The sequence below is a fragment of the Crocodylus porosus genome, unplaced genomic scaffold, assembly GCF_001723895.1.
Source record: "Crocodylus porosus isolate Cpor-Errol unplaced genomic scaffold, CroPor_comp1, whole genome shotgun sequence".
Classification (NCBI taxonomy): domain Eukaryota; kingdom Metazoa; phylum Chordata; order Crocodylia; family Crocodylidae; genus Crocodylus; species Crocodylus porosus.
Genome location: NW_017728906.1, coordinates 61,781,768 through 61,801,086, shown reverse-complemented (window position 1 = coordinate 61,801,086; position 19,319 = coordinate 61,781,768). Strand labels below are relative to the sequence as shown.

The window sequence follows — 19,319 nt, the reverse complement described above, 5'->3', positions numbered from 1 at the left end:
TAGCCAGCAGCACACTTATAAGATGGGAAACGCACTTTTTGAGAGCACGGAGGCAGAAAAGGAATCTTGGAGTCATTACTGACTCCAAGATGAACATGGGCCGAGAATGCGAGGTCATGGTTGGCAGGGCTAACCGGACCTTGTCGTGCATCCACAGATGCATCTCTAACAGGGGCAAGGAGGTGATCCTCCCCCTCTATGCAACACTGGTCAGGCCACAGCTGGAATACTGTGTCCAGCTCTGTGTGCCCCATTTCAGGAGGGATGTGGACAACATTGAGAGGGTCCAGAGGAGGGCCACCCACATAATCCGGGGACTATAGGACAGACCCTACAATGAGAGACTGCGGGACCTGAACCTGTTCAGCCTTCACAAGAGAAGGCTGAGGGGGGACCTGGTGACTATCTATAAACTCACTAGGGGTGACCAGAAGGGTTTGGGAGAGACCTTGTTTCCCCTAGCGCTCCCTGGCATAACAAGGAATAACAGCCACAAGTTGTTGGAGAGTGGGTTTAGATTAGATATCCATAAGAACTACTTCACAGTTAGGATGGCTAGGATCTGGAACCAACTTCCAAGGGAGGTGGTGCTGGCTCATACCCTGGGGGTCTTTAAGAGGAGGCTTGATGCCTACCTAGCTGAGATCATTTGAGCCCAGTTTTTTCTCCTGCCCAGGCAGGGGGCTGGACTTGAAGATCTACAAGGCCCCTTCCGTCCCTATGAGAGGTCTGGCTCAGTCTTCAGGCTAGCTCTGACATAAAAGCATGAAATGCAGTTTTTAGTTCTTTTGAGAAGTTTTAGATGCCAATTCAAGCAATAACTGAAATATTATATAAATGTAGAATTGTAATGTTTTCCTGGCCTTAGTTTTTTTTACTGAGGAAAAAGTGTTCAAATTATAAATCATTTGACTAAATACTTGTAGTTTTTTGAAAATTTACAAACTATATGATGTACTTCACCAATGCAGCATAGGAAGAGCCAGCAGCAAGTCCTATACTACAGTAATTAACTGCAGTATAACTGCAGTTAAACATTATGAAATAGTTTGGCAACCTTTAATTGGAAAGCTAAACCTGATATTGCCATTGCATATAACAGGTCTTTGGAAATAAGCAAGGAGAAAGCCTAGAGAAGAGTCTTTCCTTTGTCCCATGAAACTTGTTTTAGGTTTAATAGAGTTAAAAACTTTTCAGGAAAATTTAAGCAGCTTCAAAAAGCCTAGCTATATATAAGTAAAGCAATGCACGTTATTTCCCCTCCCAAACTTAACGTCCAAATGTAGGTGTTCCCACTACCTCAAATTTACATTGTGACAAGAAAGGCTGATAAGAAAAGATAAATACTGCACCAGTAATCACTGATTTATGAACTTAATGTCTAATACAGTGCTCATGTGCACAGCTAGAAAACAAAAAACGTATACCTTTGTGTGGCGGTGAGGTGCTCCCGAAGGGGAGGGGGCAGTCTCTGTGGGCCCCAAGATGCACAAACAGCCCCCCTGCTGAGGAAACATCTCTAGGAACGCAGATGGAGTCGGAGTCGGAGCCGGAGCAGGAGCCGCAGCTGCAGCCGCGCAAGCTGGCATTACACTGGCTGTTTGATCAGCTGTTCCCTGGATGGGGAAAAGCTGAACCAATCACGGCGGCTGTTCTGGCCACCACAGGAAGATTTAAAAGCCTCACTGGGACCCGAGAGGAGGGGAGTGAGGTAGCACGTCAGCGTGGAGCATGCCGGACGCGCTGAGGCTCTTGCTCCGGCAAGCAGAAATAGTGCAGCTGGTTTGGAGCCAGCATCCTGAGCAAGAGGAAGTTGAGCCCCTGTAGAAAGCTGGGAGGGAGGAGGGAATCCCACACCCCTCTTCTCTCCAGTAGGTTTTTTTTTTTTTTAAGTAAAAGAACAAATTAGAGGCATCTGTCCAGAGGAGTCAAAAAGGATGCCAGTTTACCTAAGCCTAGCCCGTCAGTGTCCAAGGCGGAGACACTATCTGTTGGGGTCAGCCAGGACAATCCCACTAGGACCCACACTGACACTGATTCCCCCCGGTGAAGGGGGTCAACTGAACACGATCAAACCATGCAGGTGGCACCCATCCAGTTTGCAAGAATACGGGGTGTAGGGGAGGCAGAGCCCCAAGGAATATCGCACCCAGACAGTGAGTACTACCGTCCCCGGAGTCCACCAGGAAGAGGATCTCCGCTGAACACCTCCCTTTCATTCAATAACACCAAGTCGTGGCAGGCGAGTTGAGGGACGGGCCCCCGCGTCAGACAGATAGTACGTCACTCGATGTAGACCCCACCTAAGCAGCCTTTTGTATCACACTTTGACTACTACTTCACTGGATTCACTGTAAATACTATCCTAAATCTGCATCAACATCTACAAAGGACCAGTAAACCAAGCACACTCTGTACAAGTGCCTACTTAAAGGTTCCAAGCTCTTACAGGAAAAGAAAACAGAGTCCAAAAATATTAAAAACTCTCTAAAACTTTTGCAAAAACATTATTTATATAAAAGTATTTAGCATATACATGAAAATTAAGCCATGGCGAGGCATAAAGATTTTACAACCACTTGTTTGGATATGGCTACTGAACTCATTTGTGGCTTCCCTATCTGTGAATAACAAATCTATCCCAAACCTATCTGTGCTTGCAAAGTTTAAGCCACCCCCACATTGGGCTCTGGACAGAAATAAATACCACATGGCAGAGAAAATATCACACACCTATGAGGTAGAGAGGAAACTCTGTTTTGGAGAATAGATTTGTGGTGAGATATTTTTGCTTTTAGACCACAGGGCTGTAAATAGCAACTGGAGAAGAGGGAAAGAGGGTGCATGAATATTTTTTTTAAGTGATTCACAGCCACACTCTACAGACATATGTATTCTCTACTTTGTAATATAACACACTAAAATAAAAAAAACTATAAAAAGCAGCGATATCAAGATATTTTTTCATGAGATGACAATTCAAGCCAACAAGTACAATACACAAAATATGCACAAAGACACAAGAACAGTTTCACTTTGTACTCACTCTTACAAAGTTGTCAGGGAACAAACCTCTTCTGCCTTTGAGCTGTCCTTCCCACCAGCCTCCATCCTCCTTTCTGATATTGGTGATTATATCACCTACTGCAATTGTCAGCTCATCATCATGCTGAGCCTTGTAGTCAAATTCCACTATCGCTTCCACTGGAAGAGAAACAACCACAAGTTGCAAAGTTAGAGACAGCACTCATTTTAAGTCAAGTTAATTGAAAAGCTTTCCTGGTTCCAGAGGGGAAAAAAAGAGAAAGGAATGCTAAGGAAAAAAAGTAACCCTCAATTATAACTGCTGAACCATAGAAATAGATTCAGTTTAATTTGGAGACTCCATAAAATAGACTGCATAGAACAGTGGCATTTTGTGGATAAACACTGTAGGAGGGAAAGGAAGGAAGCCTTTCAAGAGGTCATTTGCATCAATTTGCACCTGTTTATTTGCCTTTATAATTTAATTAAACATTTTTTTTCTGCTGCTGCAGCAGTACGCACTTGGGTGACAACACCACAAACTGGCCATTACTACCAAGGCAAGAGGATACCCTCCTCCCAAGGTACATCTAAAATATTTTCCTATATTTCTGCACTGTTGTGCAAAAATGTTCAGATCCATAAATATTCGAAGCCACAGCCATTTTACCCAGTTGCCAGATGCATCACTGCTATCTGAAAAAGTATCTTTACATTTTCTACACGATGCTGAATTTCTTTTCAACTCTCTAACCATTATTTATTCAAAAGCACAGAGCGCAGCCCAGCAATGCGTTCCTACATGCATATAGTCTCAAAGGGCTTCACCAATGAGGAAAAATTCATGTTCACTGTGCATCGGAGGATGGAAAGTTTAAATACTGCTACTGCTTTAAATGTCAGCTATCAAGCACAAACATACTGCAGCCTCTCTACCAGTAATGCAACTCCTTTTCCTAAGAGAACAACCCATCCCTCCCCTAAAAGCATATGGCACAAACCCCTCCTGCTTTCTCATACATATACTGTCACTAAGCAGTGCTGCATACACTTTGGAAATGCAGAATGGCAGGAACAGGATCTTCTGGAGAATCACACACTGAAGATGAAGGGAAGAAACAAACCTTACCACATTACCTAGCTCATCCCCTTAGTCTTTGTGGACTTGTTATCTACAACAAATGTCCTTGTGCTTTGCCTAGTCGGGTTTTAAACATCTCAGGCAATCAAGCTTTTTACCACTTTCCTCCGGAGATAAATGTCATGATCCAACAGATCGTTTTTTGTTTTTTTTTTAAATCAGAAAGGTAGTGGGGGATTTTTGTTTGTTTGATTTTTTATAATTTCCTTGCACAAATCCCATTTTACTTTTCTTAAATTTATTCAGTTATTCCTTACTATACTCTCTCACAACATCCACAGCAATTGTCCACCTAGTCTTTTTCTAAATATTTAGCAGTTGGTATTAAAAAGCTTAGCTATACCGAAGACAATCTGGGTAAGAGGAAGATGGCCACAACTTTCCTGCTACTAGCAAGATGTGTTGGCAGGATAAGGATGAAATGTGGCATTTTTTCCTCTGTTGCTTATCTTGCTTATTTACACAATCCCTCCTTTCCCTCCTCAAAGAGGAGACCCTCCTAGCCTCTGCCTCGTCCCTCCTCTCTTCCAGTACTATTATACCTACAAGCGTACCACCAGACAGCCACCAAAAGAAGCCTGGCTTTTCCATTTTTTTTCCTTGTACCCCTTTATTTGCAAAATATTGCTGCTTGCAGCTACTACATCCAGTGCATCTTTGTGTTCATTCCTTAGGAAGAGTGTTGACACTGACATCAACAGGGGGCAATGCCATTACTAACCAATCAGAAGCTCCACAGCCATTATTAAAATGTAGGCATGTACCCCTTGACCAAATGCTATGAACCATGTAGGCATTCACACACCATTTGAAAACCACTGCCCTAGGACTTTGCTGCAACTTATTTAGCAATTAAGCTGGAAAAAACAAATTAAGAAATACCAACATGCATCTGCTCTCTCTGCAGATACCTCTTTGGGACACACAAAACACCACAAGGTTGGCAGGGAGACAGTGTAACTGGCACAGCTAAAAATGGACATCATTATACCCCAGATCTTAAGAAGATCCCACTAGCATTCCACCTAACCTTCATACCAAATAAAGCTGATAAAAAGAACAGTTATTCCTCTCCATACCAAAAAAAGGCACACGGTCACTACGCAAAATAAACATTTCTTGAGCAATACTAACAGACACATCAATCGGTCATATCTAGAAGAACATACAGGAAACCCTCGCTATTCACAGATTCGAATATTCGTGGTGTACTGCGCCAACTGGGTGGGTCAGGGCGAGTGCCACTGCCGCTCCCTCTGGCGCTGCACCAAGCTCCTGCCTCTGCAGTTAAGCCAGACATGGAGCGCTGCACAGGGCGGAGGGCAGAGCCAGGGAGAGCGGAGCCCAGAGCAGAGCCAGGCAGGTGGAAGGAGGAGCCAGGCAGGCAGAGAATGAGCACTGGGAACAGGGAGCAAGGCGGTGGCAACAACATCTTCTCCCCCGGACGCAGCTGTGGTCAGTCCTCAGGCACTGCAGGGGAGCCCCGTGCTTCCAGCCTCTCATGGGGGGGTGGGAGGCGGGGGGAAGCAGAGGGCGGCTGTGGGGTCTGACAAGGTTCTGATATTCAGATATCTTCAGAACGGATCCCCAAGGAATGGCAAGGGTCTCCTGTACTGGCTTCTGCCCAAAAGGCTGTATTCCAAACTCAGAAGCACAACTGAAGGACACTGAACATCTCAAATACTTGACTGAAAACCTTTCATCAACACATGAAGCAGTTGCAAATACATCAGATGATGACCAAATTCCAGCTCAACCATTGCCAAGGCTCATTTAAAAATGAAATATTACCATGACAAGTTCAAAATATTCACACATGGGTTTATCGCCATCTTGATGGATTTGGAGATGGAAGAAACAACTTTAGAGCCATAACTGCAAATGGTAAATGTGCCAAATGAAGAATATTCACTCTCTCTCATCTGTTAAATCAACATTTGTCTTTTGGCTTCCATCTTTGGCTTAGTGATGAGGCCACAGAAGATAAGAATGCAACTACAGTAGCTTTCCAGGAGAACTGAGAGAATTAATTTATCAGGGCTGGGCCCTCTTCTGGAACCAGGGCAGAAACTTCTCTGCGAGTTTCTTATTCTTTTGTTGGAAGCAAAAACATAAAAAAACAAATCCTACACAAACCTTGCCTCCCCAACTCCACACAGAGCTGAAGACTTTGAAGTGGCCCACTGGCTATAATATAAAAAATAAAAAAATCTTTAGTCTGTGGAAGATGAAGACAAATTCCATCTATTGCAAGTTTTCTTTCATAAATAGAAAAAAAATTCTTTGCATCTAAGCAGTCTGAGCAAGCCTCCTTATTTGAAATAAATATATATAAAAAAAAGGAGGGACTAACAAAGTGCTTCCAAATTATTAACAAGAGACCTCAAAATATGTCCCTATAATTCAAAAATATACATCTCCTTTTAGGGTGGGCTATTTGGTTGGAAATTATATGCAGAAGACAGTCCTACTGAGATCACTGGCACGCAGGCAACAGCACATTAAGCAGGGTTTAAGCACCAAGCTACCCCACTCCTGGTAATCTCAAATGAAGATTTTAAACCCCTGGGAAATTACTCAAGTCTCCAGGTGTTGTGTGTGCTCTCCTGGGTGGAATGGAAGCCAATATGTGAAATGCAAATGTGTGGCAGTGAGGATCAGAGGGAATGGGAGACAATAGCTATGAGACAGGTAGGTAGAGGGGAAAGCGGGAATGTTTAGCTGGTGACAGACTGTAGCTGGTAAAATACCAGGAGGGCACACAAAACACCACCAGACTCTCCTTATGCCTGAGAAGGGTGTTTGTGCCTGAAAGCTTGCAATGAACAATTTTTCCAACTATTTAGCAGGCCTGTACAAAGCGGCTAGTATTTGCTTCGGATTCAGTTGATTCGGGGGACAGTGACTCGATTCGCTGATTCAAATCATGGTCCTGAATTGATTCAGCTGAATCTGATTTGGAGATTCGGCTGCTGCCAAATCTTTGAATCACACAGGCCCATCCGCCACCTGCTCTCCCAGCCGGGCAATGGCTGCCCCATCCGCCCCAGCTCCTGGCTCTTTGAAAAAAAAAAAAAGCCCCAACTCAAAAGGTGTTACTGGGCAGGGGAGAGATCCCTGCTGCCCCCCACTGCTCCACGCTGCATGGGAGGGGGGTCTGACATGAGTCCCTTGACACCCCCTGCTGTCCTAGCCCCCTCCCCACGGCTGCCTTGCCTCCCCCAGCTCCAGCCCTTTAAGGGGAAAAAAAACCCCCAAACCCCAAACTCACCTGTTCCTGCCTAGCAGGGGGCAATCCCTGCTGCCCACCACTGCCCCGTGCCACACGATGGCTTTGCATGAGTCCCCACAAAGCCTTGAGGCTGCTGAGGAGCTGTTGAGTCCAGGGTTTTTTTCTGGGGGGGGTTCTTAAAGGGATGGAGCTGGGGCAGGCATGGCAGCCATGGGAGGGCTGGGAGAGGGGATGGGGGGCTCGTGTAGAGCACCCCCCCACAGCATGGGGAGGTGGGATGCAGTGGGGATCACCCCTCCACCCAGCTGCACCTGGTAAGTCAGGGTTTTTTTTTAAATCACCGAAAGCTGGGCCAGGTGGGGCACCCAGGTGTGGGGGAGCAGGCGGAGGTCGGGGGGCTGGGGTAGCAGGCAGGAGATGGGGTCTGGCAGGGGTTCCCCCATGGTATCCTCCCCTCTTCTCCAGCCCCCTCTCCTCTACCCCCTGCTTAATAGCTCTGAGTCCAGCTCCAGCTCCCTGCTGCAGTGGGCAGGAACTGCCTGTATTAGCAAAGCTCTCTGAATCTTTCCTAACGATTCGGAGAGTTTCAAATCTATTCAGACATTTTAATTGGTCCCCTGATTCAATTCAGATTTGGAGATTCAGCCATTGAATCAGGACGAGTCTCCTCCAAATTGAATCAGCACCCAAAGCTTCACGCAGCCCTACTATTTATCTGGTCTAATAAAAGTTATCACATTTACCCAAAGACCCTTGCCTGCCTATGTCCTTAGACCAACATGGCTACAACCAGCAACACTAAAGCATGGAAGTTATCTGCTAGTGTGCACAGAGCTTTCAAAAGGATCAGGGTACACCTGGCAATTCTTGAGGTCCATTCTCTGTATTCTCTCTGGCAAATCCGTGGGCTGCATCTGGAGCACAATGGTGTACAGGGCTGGAAGTTCGTGGTGGCACTGTTAATTGTGTTGTCTTCTCCCACCACATTTCCAGCCCTATGAGAAGCTGCAGGACAGATGGTGTAGTTCTGTGCTCCAGATTAGGCCTGTGGGGTTTTCCATTGGTCCAGAAATTTGGTGGTAGGATAAGCAGTGGCAGAGTACCTATCATGCCACTGCTCACCAAACCACCAAACTTACAGAACCCTGGGGAGCCCCACAGGCCAAATGATGCGACTCCCCAGTCTGTATCTTGCTCTGTATAATTGTGAACAGCAACAGTAAGACTGAGCATAATGCTGTTAATTTGACTCGGCAACTGCCTGGGTAAACTGGAAGCACAGGAGGTATTCACCTGCAGTTTGAAAAAATTCCCCTGCATCATTTCAAAATTAGATATATACATCTGTGAAGCTGTAGAATTAATTTTTCAGCTGGAAGTTAAATTAAATAAAAATGTAGGGCTCAAACTCCTCTTCTCCTTCCTAGGAAACTTCCCACTCACTGATGTTAACTGGAATTATTTTAAAGACCATCCTACAAATTAGGAAAATCCAGCAGTTATTTTTAAACTTAATGGAGGTGCAAGTTAACAGAGGTGAAGAAAATAGCTGCTAGCACAGTAAGGGACAGATTAATATAGAAACTAGATAGGTTTGTACATTGAACAAAAAAAACTAAACAATCTGTGGAGAGCGGCAATAATAACCAAAAATAATGCAACAAAAATACACGTTAGAGCCACTCGGGTCTTTGTGTATCAAAAAATACTAATGCTGGCAGAACATACAAAAGCCTCCGAATGATTCAAAGTATAGGTCTGGGGAGTTGCAGCAATTAAATCAAACTCATTTTTAAATGCACACTAAATGATTCACACCTCCACATCTCAAAACATGTTTTGAAAAATCCATTCTGCCAGCCCATCATAATCATTTTTCTGTTTCCATGTGAACTCACTGTTAGGGACCTACCTAATTCATGGAGCCTGTCTCTGAATGTCAGTCCCAGTGCATTTTTGTGGTGGTCCGCAGCCAACCACCCTCCCCCCATGCCTCCGATTAGCTGAGGGGCCCCAGAAGTCCTTGCCCCCCTTCCCCCCCAGAAATTGACAGATGGCCACCTTCCAATCTCCAGCAAGGGGCAAGACTCCGGGGCCTCTTGGCCAGAGGTGTGTTTAGGGCACTGTACTCTGCCACAAAAATTCCCCTCCCCGCCGTGTTTCACAATGCCAGGGCTTCTTGCCTCTGTTTGCAGCTCCCCTGCCCCCTTCCCATTCCGGCTTTTTTGTAGTCACTGCAGTTTTTCCTTGGGACCGGGCTTTTTCAAGGGGGGTCCTACAAAATTTGCAGTTTCCACAAAAAAAATCGCAAAACTGAATGGGCAAATTTGGAAAACTGTGACATTTCTCTACTTATTGTACATGGAAGACAGGAAGATGAAACATTGGGTTCAGTTAGGTTCACTGTTGACTGTGGGTGTCAAAGTTCTACCACACATTTCCCAGAACATCAATACTTCATCCCTATGCTGCTATGCTAATCCTCTCTGAAACAGAGCTAGATGAGCATGCTGTTACAGAGTGGTTCATGATATGAAAAAATGTCCCACAGATAATGAGACTAAACTAAATTCACCTGTAAGTAAAGGAAAACACATTTTCAGTCTAGCTCTGCCAAGGTACAGGGGGCGTGTATTAATGGCTTGAACTGGATTCAGCTGAGGTTATTAGAAGAAACCACTAACATCAGCGGGTACAGGATATGGCCCTGTCTCACAGCTTCACTTAACTCCATAGGATACCCAAATCAGCCCCACTTTGCAAGTTACAACCACCTGTTTTTCTCTCCAAGACAATGCATTTTCATTTTAAGAAGATAAGGAGTGTCATACTGGGTCAGATCAATGATCTGTCTAGCCCAATATCCTATCTCCAACAGTGGCAGGGGTAAATGCATTAGAGACAGAGCACTGAACCAGATATATCTAGAGTGATCTATCCTCTATTCATTACCCCTCCTTGGCATCTGCCATTATTGGCTTAGCAATACCGAAAGAAACATCTCCAACTGTTCTGTTTAATACCTATTAATAGATCTATTCATATTGTCTATGAATTTGTCTAGTCTCTTTTTGAAGACAGCTATGCTATCTGCCTCTATTGCCTCCTGTGGAAATGAATTCCACAAGTTAATCATGCGTTGCGTAAAAAAAGGTACTTTCTTGTGTTGGTTTTAAACCCCTCTCCTACTGATTTTAGGATTCCTTCACCGATTTTAAAGTTAAAATCCAACATCAAAAGCAGTTTGTTATTCTGACCCAAAAACTAGATGTTCTTTTCTTGTAAACACAATTGGGTATTCATGACCTTACATTACCATCAACCCAGGCTATAAACAGAATAATTCTACAAGACAGAATTGAAACCAATCACCACCAGCCTTTCTGGAGACTGGTACAGTAAACTCATTATTACAGTGTTAAGGACAAAAGGCTTTCTTTTCTTTTTTGTGTTTCTACCATATTACTTTGAATTTATAAACCACATTTACAGTGCCTATCCTGTAAGCCAGGAGTACTATACATACATTTAAAGACATGTTTTACTAGAGAACCAGGGATAAGGAAATAAGAGTTGGTTGATTAAAAATAATAAACATCATCATCTAAAGACCTAAGGTGTTATTGTGGAACCTAAATTTCTCCAACACATATCACAATTTACACAGGCACTTGAGAAAACAGACTTTGTTGATAAATGAAAAATATTTTGTCGCTGTTATTTTTATTACTTTATCATGATTTACTGATAGTGAATGAAAATGAATTTTTTAAAAAATGACCTAATTAGAATAAAATAAAATAAACAATGTGACAACATTCACAACAGCATTGGGAATCAGACTTTATCTTATGCTAAGCAACTACTCGCATTTTACCAAGACTATCACGGGTTGCCACCATGTAGCAACAGCTCTTACTAAATTAACTTTTTAATTAAAAAACTGCCAATTTTATTCTACTGAAGTAACAATATCCATAGTTATGCAACCTTCTCTTTCAAAATGACTTCATACACCATAACTGCTGTTCCCTGAAACCAGAGACTGTACGTGTGCGGTGACTGCAAATAATCAGAGCATTAGGAGTTTCTCTATGAAAACTTCCTGTGTTTGGATTTGTGTGTCACTTATGTTTCATGTATCATGAAAAATGCACGTGCTGTAGAACTTAACCAAAAGAAAGAAAAACAGAACTCAAAACAAGAAACTAAGACTAAGAGAGACTAAGAGAGAAGCAGTTAAAACTTACATTAAAGTTGCATGATCACAGAAAAAAAAAATTGAGTAGTACTTTCTGTTTCTGTTTTTAAGATACTAGTTACAGTTACAAACAGCACTGACTGAAAACTGGGAGCACACCTCACCATTCTGTTCTCATGTCACATTCCCTGTAAACCTCTGTAAGAGGACACTGGGACTATGACAGCATTCATATTTTGAAATGTGTGTGTGTGTGTGTACACACATGTACACACACACGTGCACACACAACTTTTTTTTTTAATCCACTGAACTGAAAAATTCAGTACTGGAAAAACACTTAAAATCAAATGCCTGCGATTACCCAGAAAAGAAATGCAAAACTCTAGGACTTCTGGTTCAGAGACAATACCTTTTATTAGACCAACAAAGAAATTGCAAAAAAATTATCTTTTTCTGCACATCTTTTGAGCACACATACCCTTCCTCAGGCTCAGAGAAAATTAAAGATGGTAAAAATAAACTTCATTTTGCACAGAGGGAGCTGAAGATGGAACTCTGTCCCTCTGGGACCATGCGAGTATCTTTGTGAGCTGCTCTTCGATGTGCAGATAAGGCAGTATTCCTTCCATTTCTCAGCTGGTCTATTAAAAGGGATCATCTCTGAACCAAGAGGTCTAGAGTTTTGCATTTCCTTTTGTCTCAGACCAACAGGGCAACCAAATACACCCCTTTGATTACCCAGGTTTTTTGACACTTCCACAGTTACAACAGAGTTGTAAATAGATCACCATTTACACGGTAGTAAGGCAATTAACAGTCTGTCAATGTTATCTCTATAAACAGAGTTTACAAGCAGTTTACAGCCTGTCAATAAAGTTTAATCTGTAATGTGAGGCAAGGTCCTAATCCAGAGGTGGTATTTTTAGTGGTGTACAGAACTTGCCCTCCCTACACACTTTTAGAGTTTACGAGCACATTTATTTTAAAACCACTGCAATGATTAACACTACACAGCAAGCTACATCAGAATTCTTACCAAGTAATTATAGCAAAGATGAATAATAATTGAATGGCAATTGGCAGCTGGGAACGGAAGTGTAGAGAAAGGGTGATCAGATGTACCCAGAATAAAAGATCTAAGCAGTAGGCCGCCAGAAAAATAGAAGCTGAGCTTTTTGGTACGGTAGGTTTGGCTTTGTGCAGATTAAGCCAGAGCAAGAGGAAGGTTAAATGCAAGGCTAGCTGGGAATTTCCCAATAGAAAAATCAGCAGACTCCATTAAGTCACAAATTCAAGGTTCTTTGGGTAGATGAGATGATATCTTTTATTAAACCAACTAAATACCTGAAAAAATTGTTCTTTACCAGCTTCCGGGCACAAACACCCTTTTTCAGGCGTAGGGAGTCTGGTGATGTTTTGTGTGCTCTCCTGGGTAGAACAGAAGCCAATATGCAAACTGCAGGCCTGTGAAAATGCAAATGCGTGGTAGTGGGAATCAGAGGGAATGGGAAACAATAGGTATAAAACAGGTAAGCGAGGGGGGAAATGTTGAACTAGTGATAAATTGTAGCTGGTAAAATGTACAGAGGTTACTTAGGGCTATCAGGTGGCAAGTAGGTTATAATGTGCCATAAATCCAATGTCTATATTTAGTGCATGATTTTTTGTATCCAGTTGGTTGATGAAGTGAAGTTCGTAGGATCGTCTACAAAACGTGTTTTGTAAATTCTCTTTGAGGATTACAACTGAGAGACTGGAGAGAGAGTGGTTGTCTTGTGAGAAGTGTGCACCCACATGTAATAGGGTATTATTGTCTTCAATAGATTTCTGGTGTGTAGGCGAAGGTGCAAAAAAACCTAATAATCAAACTATATGTCTTGCAAAATGCAGCACTTACCCGCTGCTTTGGGACCAGCCACCACTCCCCCCCGCTGGCCCGGAAGTGGCGGGGGAAGCTTGCACATGGCTGTTGTCATCTCCATTAAGCACCCCAACCTGCTGCTCTGCGTGCGGCTGGTGCTCCAGGACCGGCCACTGCCACTCCCCCTCCACCCCTCCCCAGCTCCACAAGCGGCTGCAGTGCCAGTTTAAAAAAAAGGGCATTTTCAAATTTCTGGCACATGCTTGGTCCCAAATACACCAGATTTGTGAGGTTTTACTGTATTTTTTTCATATTTAGAGGCATAGGTGGAGGGAGAAAAAAATTGGGGGGGGCTGAATGCCCCTGTGTGCACCCCCCTTATAGGACAGTCTGCAGGGGGAGGGGAAAGGGCCATGGGGAAGGGGAAATGGGGCTGGGGCTGGGCAGTGATCAGAGCAGAGCTGGGCCTAGGATTGGGGCCGGGGCCCCCTATGCCCATCCCTTCCTTCACACCCAGAGACATTGCTCAGTGCCAGCAGCTCCTGCCAATTCGCCACTCTGCACTTGCCCTGGCCCCGCACCACCTACACTTGCTCCTCCAGGGGCAAGGTGCTGGGCAGCTGAAGGGGGCTCTGCCTGCTCCATGCCACACTGCTGGCTTTGGAAGCGACACGGCGCCACGCAAGTCCCGCTGCTGGGCGGGCCAGCAAGGCACATGGCACCACGCTGCTTTCAAAGGCAGCAGCAATGCATGGAGCAGACACAGTGCAGCTCACAGCTGTTGCCTACCCTTGCCCTGTGCAAAGATCAGAGGGCCACGTGCCCCCCCAGCTGCCTGGCGCTGCACCCCTGGAGGAGCCACTGGGCTCCGATTGTTCACTGTAAATGGAGCCCTGGCTGTGCCAGGTCATGGGACAGTCAGAGCCTGGTGGCTCGTCCAGGGGCATGGGGGAGCCAAGGGAGGGAAACATGCCCTCCCCTCCCTTGGCTCCCCAGTGCAGTGGCAGGAGCTGCCTGCCCGCACCCCTGGACCAGCTGCCAGGCTCTCACTGCCCCATGATCCGGCCCAGCCCCCAGCCAGGCCGGGTCGTGGGGCAAACCCCACAGTGCAGAAGGAAGTGGGCTAGGAGCAAATGATTTGCCCCACTGCCTGCCTCTACCCCACTGCTTCCTGCACTGTAGGGGTCTCGATCACCCCACCGCCCAAGCCCAGGTAAAGAAAACAGAAATAAACTAACCTGCCTGCTCAGCCTGCTGTGATCCTGGCTGCACAGGGTATGTGTGTGTGCACACCCCTCTCCCCCTGCAGCAGCCTGCGACTCTGCTGCTCTGTGGTCCTACCTGCTGCCTGTGTTTGGGGGGGCTGAGCCCAGTTAGGGCCTGCTTCCACTACCTATGTTTAGAGGCCCCTCATAATGTGAAATTCTAACCTGTAGCTTACTTAGCTTGTGCCTAAATCTGGCACTGCTCCAACATCAGGCCATTTGGTGAACTGAATGAGATATATAACATTTCTGGAGGTGCAGCTGTAAGATCTAGGAATGGTGGTGGTTCTGTTGTGGGGTGTAGTTATGGTGGGGATGGTGGAGATGTGTTGGCCAGTTTTGCATTTCTTGTCCTGGCATGGTCGGGATTCATTGGGTATGGTTTGGGCCTTAGGGAGTTTGCTTCTGGTGATGAGGTTAGCAAGGTTTGGTGCTTGTTTCATTGGTGGTTCTGGAAAGATGTCTTTAAGAATGGCATCTTCTAGTATGTATTGCAATTGTCTGAGGATTTTCCATGTAGGTTCCAGAGAAGGGTGATGTGTCATAACTAATGATGTGCAATTCATGGGAATTTTCTGTTTGTACTGCAGCAATTCTTCACATGGTATACAGGTGGCTCTCTCAAAAGTGCAATCTATCTCTCTGGAGACCAACACAGCTACAACCAACAACCCTAAAGCATGGAAGATATCAAATTTTGCCGTTTGAAATGGAAACTTCACTACATGAATGAGAAAGAAACCAAGCTCAACAGTGATACATATTTTCTAAATCTATGCAAGAAACAAAACATCATTCCCAGAGGACTGAATATCCACAGTCCCCTGACTACTACACACCACTCTAAATATGCTTCACAACTATGCAAGACAACTTCAGAAAAACTTAGAAATCATCTCCTTCATATAACCTACTCCAAAAGAAAATCAACATATGCTACAACTTGAAAGAGATAAATCCGGCTTTCTTCCCAAATGTTACACAACATATACAAAAAGACTACAACATCCATTCAACATAAGAAGAAGAAATGGAACCAATTACTACAGAAACAACTTTCCCAGCAACTAAGCAACCACCAGAGAAACAATACCAATATCATATAACATTCCAACCTCATACCCGATGAAACTGAAGGAACCAGTCAACCCTCAAACATTATCAACCCCTCCATGCACATACTTACCAAAGCTGGAAAATCTGTCCTCTCGAAAGGCCTTAATTTCCGTCTGGAAAAATACCCTAATAAGATACTACAAATGTGGAGAGCTAGAAGATTTTTTCCGACATCTCCATCTTGAGGAATATTTCCACAACCAAAACAAATCCACTTTCAACAATGCTGCATCCTATGACAACATCAAGGAACAGATTAACACCAAAAAATCCTAAAATAGTAACCAAATTGGACACCTCACAGTGGATGAAATTCAAACCTAAGATGCTATATTGACTGCTTCAGAGAAAGAATGGACAATGAAATAATCAACAACACATGCCAACATAATAACTTCTCCCTCTCAGTGAAAAGGGCCATAGACTCTCTAAGATTCAACCACCAAATAGTAATAGACCACATAAAAGAAGCCAACAGACAACTCTCTGACCCCAACTATTACCAAAAACTAGAGGAAGGTCCAACTCCCCTTTACACCTTAAGCCACCATCACATCATTTCCATCTGACTACAAGAAAAACTACAAAATGTGATCCCGCACTACCCAATCCAGGGACTTTTTATATGTTCCCTAAATTCCATAAACAACAAGGAAAACCTTGCAGACCCATAATATCCAACCATGGAACCCTAACTAAGGAAATACCAGGTTTCATCAAATCCATCTTAAAACCTCTTGTCACCCAAAGACTGAGTTTTGTCCAAGACACAGCAGACTTTCTATAAAAAGTTCAAAAATATAGACCACCTTCCCAGAAACACCCCTACCGGTGCACCTCTAGGGGTTCATTGTAATCGTGCATTTTACCGGCTACATTCTATCACCAGTTCCACATTCCCCCTCCTCCCCACCACCTACCTGTCTCACACCTATTGTCTCCCATTCCCTCTGATTCCCACTGCCACACATTCGCATTTTCCCAGACCTGCATTTTGTATATTGGCTTCTATTCTACCCAGAAGAGCACACAAAACACCACCACTCTCCCTATGCCTGAAGAAGGTTGTTTGTGCCTGAAAGCTTGCAAAGAACAATTTTTCCAATTATTTACAGTAAAAGCTGTGTTAACTTTTACTTTTTTACTTGTAAGGTAAAAGCAAAACTGGGAGTGCCCACCATGGCACTTCTGGTTTTGCCGAGCCCCCACGAGCCAGGGCAAAGCAGCCTGCGTTGCCAAGTCCCCACGGCCCAGAGCATACCAGCCTGCGCAGGGCCCGGCTCCCTGTCCCTCGGGGCCCATGGGAGGGGTGGTGATGGAGTGGGAGGGGCAGCAACACCCCAGACACAGCAAGAAAGGCAGCGGCCTGAACAGGCAAAGACGCCTGTTCAGGCCTCTCAGTTAACTGGCATATTTTGTTATCCAGCACCCCGCCATTCCCAATGGGTGCCAGATAACAAAGCTTTTGCTGTAGTTGTTCTAATAAAAGATATCACTTCTACCCAAGGAACCCTGTCTGTCTATGCCCTTAGACCAACACATCTACAGCCAACAACCCTAAATTTTTGTGGGAAAACTTTATATTCTGTCAGGAAAATCCAAATAAAACACTTTGCTTCAGGTCAGTTCAGCATCAATTCCAGATCAAACCAAATGCTCACGTCAGAATTTCCCTGTGGAATAGAAATTTCAGATTTTACTTAGCTCGGATTAGATGATTTCCTTTGGACTGCTCCCAGTAAAAGACATTGCACCTGGAAGCAAGTATTTGTGTGGATTCAGCTCCAAGAAGGAGGAACCCTAAGGCAACAAGAAAAACCCTACTAAATCACTTAAGAAATTAAATCCATCCTATAGACTAAACTGTAGCTCCCCTGCTAATGCAAGAATTTTCAGCAAGCATTATACTTTCGTATCTGCACTTACAGAACAACAAAGGTCACAGTCCTAAAAGCTGTGTCCTTGACATGCATACACTTATGGAGGGCAGAGACTCTCATAACTATTCAAGAGTCATATGCACTGTGTTACACTGGCCCACGAAATAGTAACTCCTTTCATCAGCATGCAGTGGCAAAGAAATTAGCTGGCTTCTCAGTACAGGGCAGAAAACTGTCTGAGCATGGTTCACCATTACCACTTCCCTAGCTGCTGTCACTTCCAGTGCTCAAAAAAGCTGATGACACCTTCAAAACTTTTGCTAGAGTCAGTTATCTTTGATGATTAATTACAAAACAGTGGGCTCATTAAAATGATAGAAATTTCTCTCTGAGAAACAGGAGTTTGGAATGGGGATCCCTCTAGACAGGCTTCTACCAAAGTAATTATCCTCTACTCTAGCAATACTAAAGAAAGTACGTAGGAGTACCCTTGCCTTCTGCTGGCTGGATTCAGAGGTGCTCAAGCATTTTTAACTCCCTCCCTTTCTAAAGGGCCCATCAGAAAGAGGATATTGGGCCAAATGCAGCCAGTAGCTAGCCAAATTCTGCTTTTAGTGAAGTAGTAAATGGCCCTGTACTTTTTAAGTCCTTGGCTGCGTTTCCCAAGCCATCTGTGTAGCAAAGGCAAAGAGTCTTCATGTGAACAAATCTCTACTTGCTCTGTAGGAAGTGAATGGAGTTGGTTGGTGGGGGCGGAGGATTATTGTTTTATTTCTGTGGGAAGAGCACATACTTTTGTTGTGATATTTTTAAAAGTCACCAAGTCAAAAGTTACTCAGAATTCACCCAGTAAAACACAAACCCTACTAGAACAGGTAGAATATTAAAGTTCCAAATTTGTATTTGGCCACAGAGCTGTAACAGCCACAACCCATCACTCAGGCCCACAAATTCAAATCATGCAAATCAGCTATGACAATAAATCAACATGTCTACATGTAGGAAAGGAAATATGAAACTCCTTGTACTGCACGTCTCATGAGACTCCTATAGCAAGCAAAGTTGCACACGCCATACACAACAGTTATTACTTTGTTTAAGATGAATCACAACAGCTATTCTCCACTAAACCTCAGTGTTTATCACAGATAGCTCACCAATACAAATATCCCAAACACTTGCCCATCAGACTGATTCCATATAAAAACCTCTGAAGAATAAGGTAGGAAATGGATTTACATTTTAACAATTAGACCTATATTTCTACATCCTTCCTCCTATTCTACAACACATGCTAGCTTCACCATGCCAAATCTTTTTACCCATTTAGTGATTGCAGACTATACATAAGGATGTACACATGCTCTTTGGCACTCCGATGTCACTTGGACTGCATGGCTGCAGTCTGAGCAGTGGTTGCATTCCATGAGTTAATTCATCCCTTTCCGATAAGGCAGTGGTTTTCAACAAGATCCCCAAAAAGTTTTGAATGGAAATAGACTCCTTTCATAGATTTCATAGACATTAGGGCTGGAAGGGACCTCGGGAGATCATCGAGTCCAGCCCCCTGCCCAAAGGGCAGGAAGTCAGCTGGGG

The 19,319-nt window shown here is 44.1% G+C and overlaps 1 protein-coding gene across 4 annotated transcripts in view; it reads right to left on the bottom strand.

The window, feature by feature from the left end:
* SH3KBP1 (SH3 domain containing kinase binding protein 1) overlaps nt 1–19,319 on the bottom strand; it is a 359,726-nt gene that overhangs the window by 320,002 nt on the left and 20,405 nt on the right. For 3 of the 4 annotated variants that reach the window (XM_019529214.1, XM_019529212.1, XM_019529213.1), the window contains exon 2: nt 3,047–3,204. In XM_019529214.1, the coding sequence (XP_019384759.1) occupies nt 3,047–3,204 (158 nt within the window). Of the gene's footprint in view, nt 1–3,046; nt 3,205–19,319 lie in introns of those variants that run through there. The other variant, XM_019529215.1, reaches the window with a different exon arrangement.